Source organism: Solea senegalensis, linkage group LG19 (assembly GCF_019176455.1).
Source record: "Solea senegalensis isolate Sse05_10M linkage group LG19, IFAPA_SoseM_1, whole genome shotgun sequence".
NCBI lineage: Eukaryota > Metazoa > Chordata > Actinopteri > Pleuronectiformes > Soleidae > Solea > Solea senegalensis.
In genome coordinates, this window is record NC_058038.1 from 1,119,688 (window position 1) to 1,132,500 (window position 12,813).

General features: G+C 43.9%; 2 protein-coding genes across 2 annotated transcripts in view; one reads left to right on the plus strand and one right to left on the minus strand.

Moving 5' to 3' along the window:
• Positions 1-611: 611 nt before the first annotated feature.
• On the minus strand, positions 612-4,022 carry LOC122785499 (ADP-ribosylation factor-like protein 4D). The gene is made up of 3 exons (XM_044051326.1): positions 3,849-4,022; positions 1,944-2,623; positions 612-1,379 (listed from the first exon to the last, which is right to left on the minus strand). The coding sequence occupies exons 2-3, from the start codon at positions 2,385-2,387 to the stop codon at positions 1,215-1,217; spliced, it is 609 nt and encodes a 202-aa protein (XP_043907261.1). The 5' UTR covers positions 2,388-2,623; positions 3,849-4,022; the 3' UTR covers positions 612-1,214.
• A 4,295-nt stretch (positions 4,023-8,317) lies between these two features.
• LOC122785452 (primary amine oxidase, liver isozyme-like) overlaps positions 8,318-12,813 on the plus strand; it is a 6,946-nt gene continuing 2,450 nt past the window's right edge. Inside the window, exons 1-3 of the mRNA XM_044051247.1 lie at positions 8,318-10,205; positions 10,632-10,750; positions 12,511-12,677. Coding sequence (XP_043907182.1) covers positions 8,648-10,205; positions 10,632-10,750; positions 12,511-12,677 — 1,844 coding nt within the window. The 5' untranslated portion in view covers positions 8,318-8,647. The remainder of the gene's footprint in view (positions 10,206-10,631; positions 10,751-12,510; positions 12,678-12,813) is intronic.

A 12,813-nucleotide genomic window follows, 5' to 3' on the forward strand; every position in this document is an offset into this window, starting at 1 on the left:
AAGAAGAACTTGACATTTGAACTGGATTTCACCTTAAAAAGTGGTTTTAAAATGACCACGTTTTCCACGGATTTCTGTACTTTCTCTCAACTTGAATCTTTCCAGACTGCCTGCTTTCTAAAGTAATCTGAGGTGAATCATCATGGTCTACCACGTAATCCTTACAAAACTCACGGACAACCAGAGCATTGCTGCTGCTTTTATACAAGTTGAATTTCAAATTACCTCCAATATTTCATTTGTTTTTGTTGCTGCACAAACTTTCAGAAAATCTGTATAAAATCTGGATTACATGGAAATGACTTTTTTCTGCCATGAACAAGGCTTATGTTCAGTATGGCTTGTTTTTATGCGTGACTCAGGTGTGACGTGTCACGACTGGGACATGTTTGCTCACCTGTGTTTACTCGTGGCTCACGAGTAAGAAATGAGGTCAACAAGGGAAAATCTGTCCAGTTTAAGCTACTGTTGCAACATAACTCCTACTTTCAGTTTCTCCTGGATGTTAAAAAGGAATTGCATCAGTGAGCATACAGTCGTGATCGTCTTCGTCCTCTACCATCTGTGTGAGGAATATGACGTAACACAAAGGACACAGTTTCCAACAATAATGCCAAAGTTGCTCAATAATTTATTCATTTGGTAACATCATACGAATCGCTATGTGCACAATGTAAAAACTATTTACCCCAACCCTGAAACACACCCGCACGTGACCTTAAAAACGTGTGTCTCTGGATTGGGAAGCTAATGAAAAATGACAGTTCGTCTTCTTTTGATCAACAAAAGTGTTTGCTTACTCTTCCTGAGCAGGTGAACGTCATGCAACAGGACGATTTCAAGTGTAACGCGGGCGAGAGGGAGAGTGAGCGAGGTTCAGCACCTGCAGGTTTCTGTTGAACTACAAAGTCTATACACGTGATGGTACAACAAAGACAAATATCCTTCAATGTTGGAGTCAGTGTTCGTTACATATTGCACTGGTTTTCTCTCCGTTGTTCCCTCAGGAGTTGTGTCCGTCCACCGCAGTCCATCCAGGACTGAAGGTGAGGAGAGGGAGGAGTGTTCAGGAGGAAGGAAACGCTCACAGAGGAAGCAGGTGAGGAACAATGCCGCTTTTGTGAAGCGTTGTCAGACTATTCTTGTGGTTTCACCCACTAAAGTTTCAGGAAACGAGCTGTAATCCCCGGCGTCACTGCGAGTCCACTTCCGCTTCATCTCTTCTTCTTGCTGTGCCGGAGCATCTTCTTCCTCTTCAGGATCATCTCGTAGAGTTTCTCAAGTCCCGGCTGCAGACCCTGACCGTCCAAGGCCGAGCAGCCCTGTGTGTGGTGCAGCGTGGACGAGCTGAGCTCGTGGAGGGCCAGCACCTTCTCCACCTGCAGCACAAGAGACACGAGCGCTGTCAACGTCACGTCTTTATTTGTTGGAGGGTTCATTGATTTACCGACAACAAATACTTTTATACGTGCACATTGGATTCTGATATTTTCATACAATACAGCTGAAGTAAACTTTATTTTTGGATTCTTCATTAAGACAAAATTATATTTTTACAGTGTGGATGTACAAACATGTCTCACGACATTGTTTTTTGTGAGTGGCGGAGCTTAACATGAAGGTGTTTTTTAAATCTCTAACATCATTTTAAACAACGCAATGAGCACAAATAAAAAATTTTCATCCATGAGTTCATTTACCTGGAACGAAGATGGCTTAACTGTGACTGGTATAAAAAAGTCATGTGATCCAGAACAATAAGTGTCACCTCTATAAATCTATAAATGGTGAAGCTTGACCCAACTCAGCCCACAACAAAACTACAGTCAGCCGTGTTTAGGTGTGATTGTTGCTTGACTGTAGTGAGGAAATAAAAGCTCATTGGCCTGTAGCAGTATCATGGTGCATGTGATGTGAAGTAAGTATTGAGCCACAGTGATTACCTCTGAAGCTGACATGGCTCCGTCCATGTCCTGTTTGTTTGCCAGGAGCAGTATGGGGACCCCGCTGTTCTCTGCAGACCTGGCGATCCTGTGGAGCTCCACTTTGGCCTCCTCCATGCGCTCCGCCTCTGCTGCGTCCACCACAAACACCAGCCCATCTGTCCGTCTGGTGTACGACTTCCAGAGGGGCCGGAGTTTGTCCTGGCCGCCCACGTCCCACACCTGGAAGGTGGTGCTGTTACTTTTGGTGTTCCCCATTGGCACCTTGATCCGCTCCATGTTGAATCCCTTGGTGGGGATCGTCTCCACAAACTCCCGCAGCTTGAGTCTGTAGAGGAGCGAGGTTTTCCCTGCAGAGTCCAAACCGATCACAACCACGTGCAGGGACTGGAAGCTGGGGAGGAACGAGCCGTTGGGGGCAATTTCTGTGAGCTGGTTTCCCATGGTCAGGTCCTGTGTAGTACAATTTTTCCTCTGAAGGACTTAAGTATTGCCTTTATATCCTGGAATCCTCCTTGACTTTGTTTGTCCTTGGCAGCCACAAATTGAATGTTTCAGGAGAGACTGTGAATGTGGCAGGAGGGACAGGGAGAGGTTCACACTCCTGGCTTCACTTCAAAGGCTGGTGATAAGACGGGTGTTGATGGGAGACAGGCAGCCTGGCTGCAGTCACTAAGCACCTGAGATTGAAAGAGAAGGGGGGAGGAAAACATGAGTCAGCGTTTCAGTCTGTCAGGAGACACACTGACTTGAGTGCAACTACAATCTGTAGTAATGAAAAATCTCTGTCACTCACATAGACAGACATGTTAATTATAGGCATCAGTGCAATAGTAAAGCATCTCACAACACCTTTAAACACTTTTAATGTTTTACTTCACGATTTGCAACTAATTACTTTTTTGTTATGAGGATGAAAGTCAATTATTTTCTAGATTCATTGATCCTTAAATGTCAATTACCAGGGACATATCTAAAATCTCAATATTTAAGGGAGTTGTCTGGTGTATTTAGCGACAGCACTGCTGGTCGAGACGGCGCCCGTGAGCTGTGTTTCAGTCCTGTGACACATATTTGTAATTATCTGATTCTAATGATTCAGTTACACTGAAAACAACCGCAGTGCTGAGGTGAGTCGAGGTGAGCTGGGACCATAGGTGGAAAAGGGGCTATAGTTTCTGGCCATACACTGTAAAAAGAAAATGGTTGACCGACTTTAAAAATGAGGTATATTCAAGCTACATTTACCATGTATTCAGAAGTAGTAATGTTATTAAGTTTGTCAAGAAACCTCTTCAGTTCCTTCAGCTTACACTCAACAACATGATCATTGATAAGAACATGTTGTTTACAGCATCACTGTGAGAGGAAACACTGATACACACACACTGCATTATAAAGGTTATAAGGGTTATAAAGGTTCTTCTTTCAATACAATAAGAGAGGGGCAATAATAAACTAACACTGTTCTGTAAAATCAAGAACTCCACGACTTTGTGAATCTGTAAACTTCTGGAGAGCTTTTGTTCCTGACTGCACAGTGTGTGTGTGTGTGTGTGTGTGTCGCTGCACAGAACTGGAAAATCAAGGCTCAAAGAAACACTCACACAACACTGAGTCTTCTGCTAATGCTAGCTTACCAAGTGCGGTCATGTTCGTTGTAGCGCAGTAAAAACACAATAACCGGTCAATAATAATAACACTAAAGCTTTTGGTGGTTTTCCTGTTAAGTTATTTCGTTAAAAAGTTGAACATTTTGATGCTAAATTACGAATATAGTCCTTCTCTTTGATCGTCCGCCCGGCGGAGGAACCCTCTCTGAAGTCGCGAGCGTCTCCGCGCGACAAAGTCACAACAATCCGGTTTTAAACGCACTTTAAAGTCCAAATTGTTCACACAACTCACCTGCCAGCAGCGCAGTGCTCTCCACAGTTCCCAACATCGTTAAACTGCGAATAAATGTCAGTAACCAAAATAGATATCCAAGGATTAGGGTGAAAATAATCCCGACCGGTTTGATTTAGGCTGCACGGAGCTCAGAGGAGATTACAGGCGTCAGGAGCGCCGACCGAGGCACACTGGAGCGAGGGAGGAGAGAGATCCGGGGAAAAGCACTCCCAACCCCCGCTGCTGACGTAACACGGCCGCGAGGGAGGGGCCGTGTAGAGGGAGATCCTGCTGGAAAATAAGATGGGGGAGCAGCGACCCCTGTGGGTCATTGTCAGTATCACTACTGTTCATCTATCTCTGTACAGTCTTTGCCAACTGCCGTAAAACATCAGAGAAGAACAAGAGTTTTCATCCATTTTTCATACATATCAAAAACTAGCACTACTATAAAAGAAAGGCACTGATCTTTTGATCGGTTTGTGTTTGTGCTGTTTAATGTGAGTCTGTAGATGCTACACTGTCTGTGTGTGTTGTTATGGACTGAATGCTAACAATGGCTAACCTACTTCTTAACTGGAATGTGAACTCGGAGGTGTTGTGGCTGCTCGGACGCAATACTCCACCATTCAGCATGTTCTCATCGACCTATTGCACCATAGACCAAAAGAGACCAAAATAACTTTAGCTGTTGTTTTTCAGTTGGTATCACATCAAGCACCAACTGTGTCTTCTTTAACTTCAAAATAATTGCCTTCTTTAAGCTGACAGAGTATAACTGAAACTGATGATTCACCATGTTTGCTGTTGTTTTTGGGTTCAGTTGAATGTTTGCATGTAATAGCAATTCAACGTCCAAGCACATTATTTGTATGTATAATTAGTCGACGCTGACACATTTGATTTGGTACAAATTCAGTTGGACTAACGTGTTTAAATCTATTTTAAAAATCCAGTTTTAGTCAAACTGGTTCAATAATTCTATCTTCTAACACAATGTAAATGTACTGACTGTCATGTTTGTTTGCTGACTGCTAACATTTTGATTCATGAGCCTTCTTTTAGTTTCATAATTCATGAACATGAACAGTGAATTTTCCTAGCGACAGTGACTGAAAGCTGTGTTTGTGTGTATTCTTGTGTCACTGCTTTTAGATGTGTCTAGTTTTGAATGGACTTTTATAGCATGTTTTATAACCATGGTCACGTACATTAAACGTACATTAAAGGACCAGATTGTAATATTTAGGTGACGTTATTTTCATTTGGCAAAAGTTGAAGATAAAATAATGACACTTAATTCATACAATCATCTGATTGTATGAATCGTTATGAGGTGCCGGGTCAACTCTATGGAGACAACTGAGGGTTCACCAACACAATTTCAAAGCAAGGGTGAGGTGAGGGATGTTCAGCTGCAACATTCGACGTCAGTTTCTAATTGCATTAGATTTTTTATTATTATTTTAAATAAAGACACGTGTAGCGATTAAACTTAGAGGCATAGTTTGTTTCAGAATGGTGAGGAGGTGAAAATGTTCCGAGGGTGGAGTTTGCATTGTCAGCACATGCCTCAGTATCCTGGTTTCTGTCAGAGTACACACATTCACACCTGACTCTGAAACCAGGATGTTTACAAGTGCACAGTTTGACCAGGATCCTCCTCGTACCTGTTCACAACCAGGACACCATTTGTTAAATAGGTCAGCGATGACAAGATTCCAGCCTTGAACAGAGTGTGGTGTTTTCTCACATGTGACAGAGAGGCAGAGGTTCACAAACACTGGCTCACGGGAGATTTGTTTGGGTTTCCAAACCTTTTAATGAACATTTATGTGAATATGTTTTCAATAATTTACCAGACGAGAAATGATTTGTTTACCAATTCAGAATGACATTAGTTGTAAATGAGTTACTGATTTACAGCCAAATGATTAGTTGTGTGTGTGTGGAGCATGCACAGTTTGCATTACAGGGCATTATTTTGAACTTAACAAAAATCCATTATAATAATTTGACTGTTTTATGGACTGAGATGTGATCAATGATCCCTCTGTCGTTTCCACAACTTCAGCATTTTGTTTTCAGAAACTTCAGAGACAACACAAGAGTTCAAGGAAACTTCACCGATCTGCATTTGTGTTTTTGAAAGATTGTGTTTCCCAGCCTCGAGAAACATCTTCATTCTTTTCTTTGTGACACTTGGTCCTGTTAGCGTAACTGTTAGCAAAGATGGCGGACACCGTTTACATTCTGGGTCTAAAATTAGCAGAAGTAGCGTTATAGTTTCAAGTAATAAAGTTAAACATGGTAAAATGATTATAAATAAGTAGGAAGATTGAAGACTTAAACAAGTAAACATTAAAATATAGGATTTAGCTTAATTAATCAGACTTTATTTCTTGTGATCATGCAAAACAATACTGAGAAGAAAGAAAATGCAGCTAACAATTAAGTTATTGTTCATAAAATACGAAATGATTAAATGTGCGGGTTAATGTGTCAAGCATCAGAAAAAATAGCTGTTTTTGAATAATGTAACAAAAAAAAGTTCTTCAAACTTCTAACTTTTATTCTGCTTCTCCACCTACTGAGGCTCATGTGGAGAAGCCTCACAGTGGAAGTGGCTGTGACGCCCCCTGCTGGTTGCACTAAAACACTAACACTTCATTGTGAGGAAATGCATCCAACTTCATAAAGTAAAGAAAGTTTCAGTAGAAATGAAATCTACTACTGTAGATTTCAGATTACAGTTAATTTAATTCTGATGTATTTTCAACCTGTAATGGTTGTAATTCATTTGACGTTCCTTTGGATGGTAGTACTTTGTTGATGGTGTTTGTTTTGTTTTACTTGCTTCTGGTTGATTTTGCTATGAAAACAGGGGGAATGCACACACTCATGTGTTCCACATACTCATCTCTAACTTTCATATACTCATGTCTATTTATTCATATGTAAGTTCATGAATCCTTGCATCCATATGCTAATACAAATGTCTACCTTGATGTCCCTGTACCCAGGCAGGGGCGGTCCTAGACCAGAGCTTGATTGATGGGGCCCCTTCCCCATGAGAAAATAACTCATGTCCAAAGAATTGCACATTTATTTAAACAATTATAATACAAACAATATAACAATATGTGCAAAACAATAAACCTGTTCAATAATAAATATACAGAAAAAAACCTTTTAACTTTAACAGTAGTGCAACATCTGAGAACAGTGCACACTAAAGAATCAAAACAAAACATTAAACTAACAATGAAACATTGTGTGCAAATGAAATACTGTAAAATAAGATTCATATAACCTATTAATCAAAATATAATATACAAAATAAACAAATGAGGTTCAAATTTAGGTTTCATTGAGGTTTCATTTATTTTTATGTCAAAGTATTGTTGTAGATCCTCACTAGATGGCGCCCTAGGCAAGCACCTATGTCGCCTGTAGGAAGGACCACCTCTGTACCCAGGTATAGCCGAGTAGGTTCCTCCACCCACACCTTACATGGAGCTGTGAGCGGGGTTACCGGGCAATGATTGACAGGCGGGGCGGCGTACAAATACCCCCAGGTTGGGCTTGTGCGCCCCTTTCGCTTTCATCAGTGACATCCGGGATGGTGAGGCTGCGGTTGGTATGGTGAATTGTTTGGCCTGGTGTGTGCGGGGCTTCCTGTGTGACCGCGTATTCTCTGTGAGGTCAGCTGCTGTTGGCTCGTTCACACCGTAACTCTTACCTGAGGCGTCTGGTTCTGCTGTACAGAAACGCCGATTGTATCTCCTACCGTCTGATCGCCGACTGTGCCCGGGGTATTGTTGGCTGAGGCGCTGGTTGGCAACAGGCAAGTCAGGAAAAGGCTTGGGGCCCCAGGTCAAAATGGGGCCCCTGAGTGCTGACCAACCTTGAATCACTACAGCATTGACAAAGTGGAGAGTTTACAGCACATGACAGTGGTAGGGTCTAATAATGTCCGCATAAAGAAAGAAGAAAAAAAGAGCAAGAGGAGAAGAGAAAGCAAGACAATTTATGTTTTTATTCTTCTTCAGAATTCTACCCAGCAAAGGACTGGGTAAGGTATAATCTGTCAAATATTAGCCACATGAATGAAAACAAGTGATGAAGTGTTCTTATGCATCTGTGTCCTGGGGAACAATCATTCATAATCCATCTGTATTAATATCATTGATAATGTAACTGGGACATTTGTGTCAATAATCGTCAAGCACAGGTGACTCATGGTGTGGTGGGAGGGATGGCCTCCAAATCAAATTCTGCTTAGGGCCCCCTAAAGGCTCAGGCCGGCACTGGCCCATAGTAGTGGTTGATAGAGCTCCGCCCTCCTTAAGCCACACGAAAAAAGGGAAAATATAGTGGTTTTGCCGGTTTAAGTTTTAATAGTAATGTCCAATCAGAAGCCAGAATGTGGCTGTGACGTTCAGCATCATCATGAGTTTCATGATGATGTAGCCCTTGAACACTTGGGCACATTCTTTGTTGTGCACGCAGAGATGGAATGTCACTGTGCAGTGTTTGACTTTTTTGGAAACATTGGATAGTTAAATTCTTCATTTATTAAAGATTAGATCACGTGCGTAAAACAGTCCAATAAAATAGGCTTTGGAGCGGAGCAGATTTTGGGAGTAAAAAAAACAACACTCCAGGCACGGCGGAGGACTAGGAGATCCAGAGAGAAGGGAAAAGGAGGGGTTTGTTGAGGGAGTAACTCTGCTCTCCAAAATCGCCTGACCGCGCACTCTGAGCAGGACGCATCCTCTGCGCGCGCGCTCTCTCTCCAAAGACAAAGCTGAACAATGAACTCTGCAGTGAAGTGGTTGCTTATCCTCTTCGCTCTCGTTTCCATCATTCTCAACATCATCCTGATCAGCATTTACTCCAACACGGCGCCCAAATGTTCCGCGCAGCGCGTGCATCCGCTGCGAGGCAAGCACGACGAGCGCAGCCTTGTGTTTGCGGACCTCACACAGGAGGAGTACGCGCAGGTCCAGCGGTACATGCTCCAGCAGAAGGACCTGGACATCTCCACCCAGCAGGTTACTAAGCCGGGGGCAAACTTCTTGTTCTTAATCGACCTGTCTCTGCCCAAAAAAGCGGACGCGCTGTCTTATTTGGACGGCAAAGGTCCTCAGCCGATGAGGGAGGCGACGGTGGTGGTCTTCCACGGCGCACGGGGCTACATCAAGGAGTACGTGGTCTGGCCTCTTCCCAACCCGAAACACCACAGAGATGTGACCACTGAGAGGTACAAGAGGGAGCTGCCCATCAATGCGCGCACGGTCACCGTGGGAGAATACGTCCTGCTCTCTGAGTTCATTAAGAACAAAGTGTTCTCCAAACTCAGGAAGCTGTTGAAAGAGAGCTTCGACGTTAACGAGGGCGAGACGCTGTATACTTTTGAGCAGGTGCCGCGCGGACTCCGATCTGGAGACAGGACGTCGTGGCTGAACTGTTTAAAGGACGTGAGCGGCGTGTACGTCAACCCCGTGGGTTTGGACCTGCTCATCAACCACGAGAGCGTGAATTCATCCCACTGGAAAGTCGAGCGGTTGTTTTATAACGGCCAATACTTTGACAGTGTGGAAGAGCTGAGGCGGAAATATGACGCCGGGACTATAAAGAAAATAGTCTATAGGAACTCTCCAAACCACGCCTCCCTGAAAACCAGGACCAAGCCGCTGCAAATTGGTCCGCAGCTGTTTTACGCAGAGGGGAAGCGCTACAGCATCAGCCACAACCACGTCCTCTACCTGGACTGGAGCTTCGCTTTCGGGCTCAGCTCTCTCACGGGCATGAGGGTGTTTGATGTGCGCTTCAGTGGAGAGAGAATAGTCTACGAGCTGAGCGTGCAGGAGGCCACGTCTGTCTATGGCTCTGCGACCCCAGGCATGATCCTCACCAAGTTTGTGGACTCCAACTTCGGAATAGGACGCTTTGCGCACGAGCTGGTTCGTGGCGTGGATTGCCCCTCGGCAGCCACGTATGTGGACACATATCGCTACATAGATGTGCCAGTTCCGGTCCGATACAGGAACTCCATCTGCGTCTTTGAGCACAACATGGGTCAGCCCCTGCGGAGGCACTTCTCGGATTTCGCGCACCACAGTTACGGAGGCCTGGCTAACAGCGCGCTGGTGATGAGAACCATCACAGCCATTGCGAACTATGACTACATGTGGGACTTTGTCTTCTACCAGAATGGAGCAGTGGAGGCGAAGGTGCACGCGACCGGCTTCATCGCTTCCTCTTATCTGGTGGACGGCAGTCTGAGATACGGACACCAGGTAGCAGAGAATGTCCTGGGAAACATCCACACACACTTCGTCAACTTCAAAGTGGACCTCGATGTCACGGGTGAGTGGCAGAACGCAGGTGCGGCACAAGCCTTTTTAGGGCTTGTGCCCCAGAGCACAAACTCATAGTTTGGACCTGGTACTCCTAGTGACGCATCAGATTCATGCACACATCCACACATGACTGCCCCACAGTCTGTTTTAACTTCATTTAGTAATAATATACAATATAAAATAATATTCATGGCTGAAAGTCGTGAGGCTGAAATAAGTGTGGTGGAAATTTATGTAAAACTGCTCATGTGGAGTGAAAACAATGCATTGTGTTAACTTCTGTGTGAGCAGCCTGAATAAACACACATGACATCTATATCTGTATTTTATTGTTTATTATGTTTTTTTGTATTTACTCTCAGAGTGAGCGTTTTTATGTGTCCAGCTGGTTCCCAGTGACTTTTTTTTTATACATGTTTTGTTTCCTTTGCAGGAGTGAAGAATGTATTCCAGACCAAAGACATGCAGTTTGTGAACATGTCACTGCCATGGCGTCCGGATCGTTACGCCATGATCCCAGAGCTAGTGGAAAAACAACTGAAAACAGAGAAGGTCTTTGTCTTTTGTTTCTCTCTCTACCTCTGATGTTCCTGTCATTGTAATCCAGAGATCAGTTAAAGGAGACATATTATACCCTATTTCCCCCATTAAAATAGTTCCCTGGTGTCCTAATGAACATGTCAGTGACATGCTTTGGTCAAAATACCATAAGGATGAAGCATCATAGCAGTTCAATAACCCTGCTAAACCCGCCCCTTTCAGAACGCTTGGTTTTGTGCATGGTCCCTTTATATGCAAATGAGACACAGGCAAACACACCCACTTCTTCCAGGGTGTTTCTGATTTGTCCTCTTTACAGCGCTCACTCGCTCAGCTCCTGTTCCCTCTGCTCCATTCCTCTCCCCCTCCCTCCACTAGTTCTCTTCATATTTAAAATCCTCTGTAAAACACTGTGCTCCACTGTGCAGCCACCAACAGCACACTTGTCCCTCCGTGTTGACATAATACCGCTCTTCCTCCCTCGCCTGCACTCTCGCAGGGACAAGGTGGAGCTAAGGTGGAGCTCTCCAAGTAAACTTACTGGTGGGGCGGTAACATTCGTGGTGAAATGCACATGCTGCCGTCATAAGCGCAGGGAATTCAACATGGAGCGATTTATCACCTATACTTACACTAAGGGGGACCACGAAAACATGACTGAGTATTCTTTTTGCACACTTTGGCGACTGGTAGGGCCTCCAGAGTCCCAAATATAAGTATTGAAATGGTTAAAAAGTTAATTTTGTATAATATGTCGCCTTTAAAAAGACGCAAAAACCCAGAAAACATTGGTTTATCTCCAACATGGAACAGCAGTCTGGTGTTTTTAGTGACAGCTCTGCTGAAAGCCGGCGATCGTGAGTCCAATCACAACCCGTGAAACTGTAGTTCAACAATTCACATATTTTTTAACTGATTCTAATGATTCAGTTACACCGAAAACAGCTGCACTGACCGTCACTAGTTTGTGTCGCTTAAACGTCACAGCTGCGCTATGATGACCCCGCCCACATTTAGGAGGTGCTATGAAGTAGTGGAAAATGACGATACCAGGCCGAGAAGAGCTGAGTAGTTACTACTGTATAATTTACATCACAACTCGGACGTCAGAGCTGGGAGTGAGTGAGTGAGTGAGTGAGTGAGTGATCACCCCAGCGTTAACAACATTGTACATATCATTTTGTGCATTTCTGCTGTTAAAATAGCATGTAGCGTGTTTTGTGGAACATTGTGAACGTGATCATTTCTGTAAACACTGATGCAGTCCACTGAACAAAGGCCTGCACTTCCTCAACCAGAGTCATTCTGATCACACACAGAACACTCACCATGTGTGTGTACATCCTGTCCTTCACCAGCTGACTGGTCTGGAGTGGACAAAGACCAGTTTGACCTACTTGTTTGGTCCAAATATGAAAAAACCTGCATTCAGAAAATCTAAATTATTTTCATATGGGTGCAGTATGGACATTTATTTTCTCTTGTTTGAGCTGATGAAGGATCTTTTTTCTAGAAAACCAGTGCCGAGAGTCGTGCTTGTCTTTGATTTTTGATCTTTGAGGAATCTTTGATTTGAGATTATGCACAAACTAGAAACAAACAGCACCATATCTGCATCATGACTGTTTGTGCATGTGTCTCCAATGTAGTGGATCTTTTTCATGTCACTACTGCAATAATACTCATGTATGTGGTTCATGTTAGAGCCAAAGAAAGAGCCCGACTCTTGAATCCTGAGCGTACGCCTGCTCTCCACTGTGACACTTCCACAGGAGGCCGCCCTGCGTCACCACACTAAGACTCCTCGCTACCTCCACATCGCCAGCAACAAGACCAACCGCTGGGGTCACCAGCGTTCCTACAGGCTGCAGGTGTACACCTTTGCAGGGGACAACCTCCCAGAGAGTGAAGCTGAGGAGAAGGCCATGTCCTGGGCCAGGTGAGACATCAGCTCAGTGCTTACATTCAAGAGGTTAAACGGAATGTTACCATTGAACTCTCATTCATTTCACTATCTAGTGAAACAGTGGGTAGCCTTGTTGCCTCACAATCCTACATTAAACATTTACATGAGT

Coding starts and splice junctions, on each gene's coding strand:
- LOC122785499 (XM_044051326.1), bottom strand. CDS start 2,387: ATGGGAAACCAGCTCACAGAAATTGCCCCCAACGGCTCGTTCCTCCCC. Junction 1,380..1,943: donor GAGCCATGTCAGCTTCAGAG/GTAATCACTGTG, acceptor CTTGTGCTGCAG/GTGGAGAAGGTGCTGGCCCT.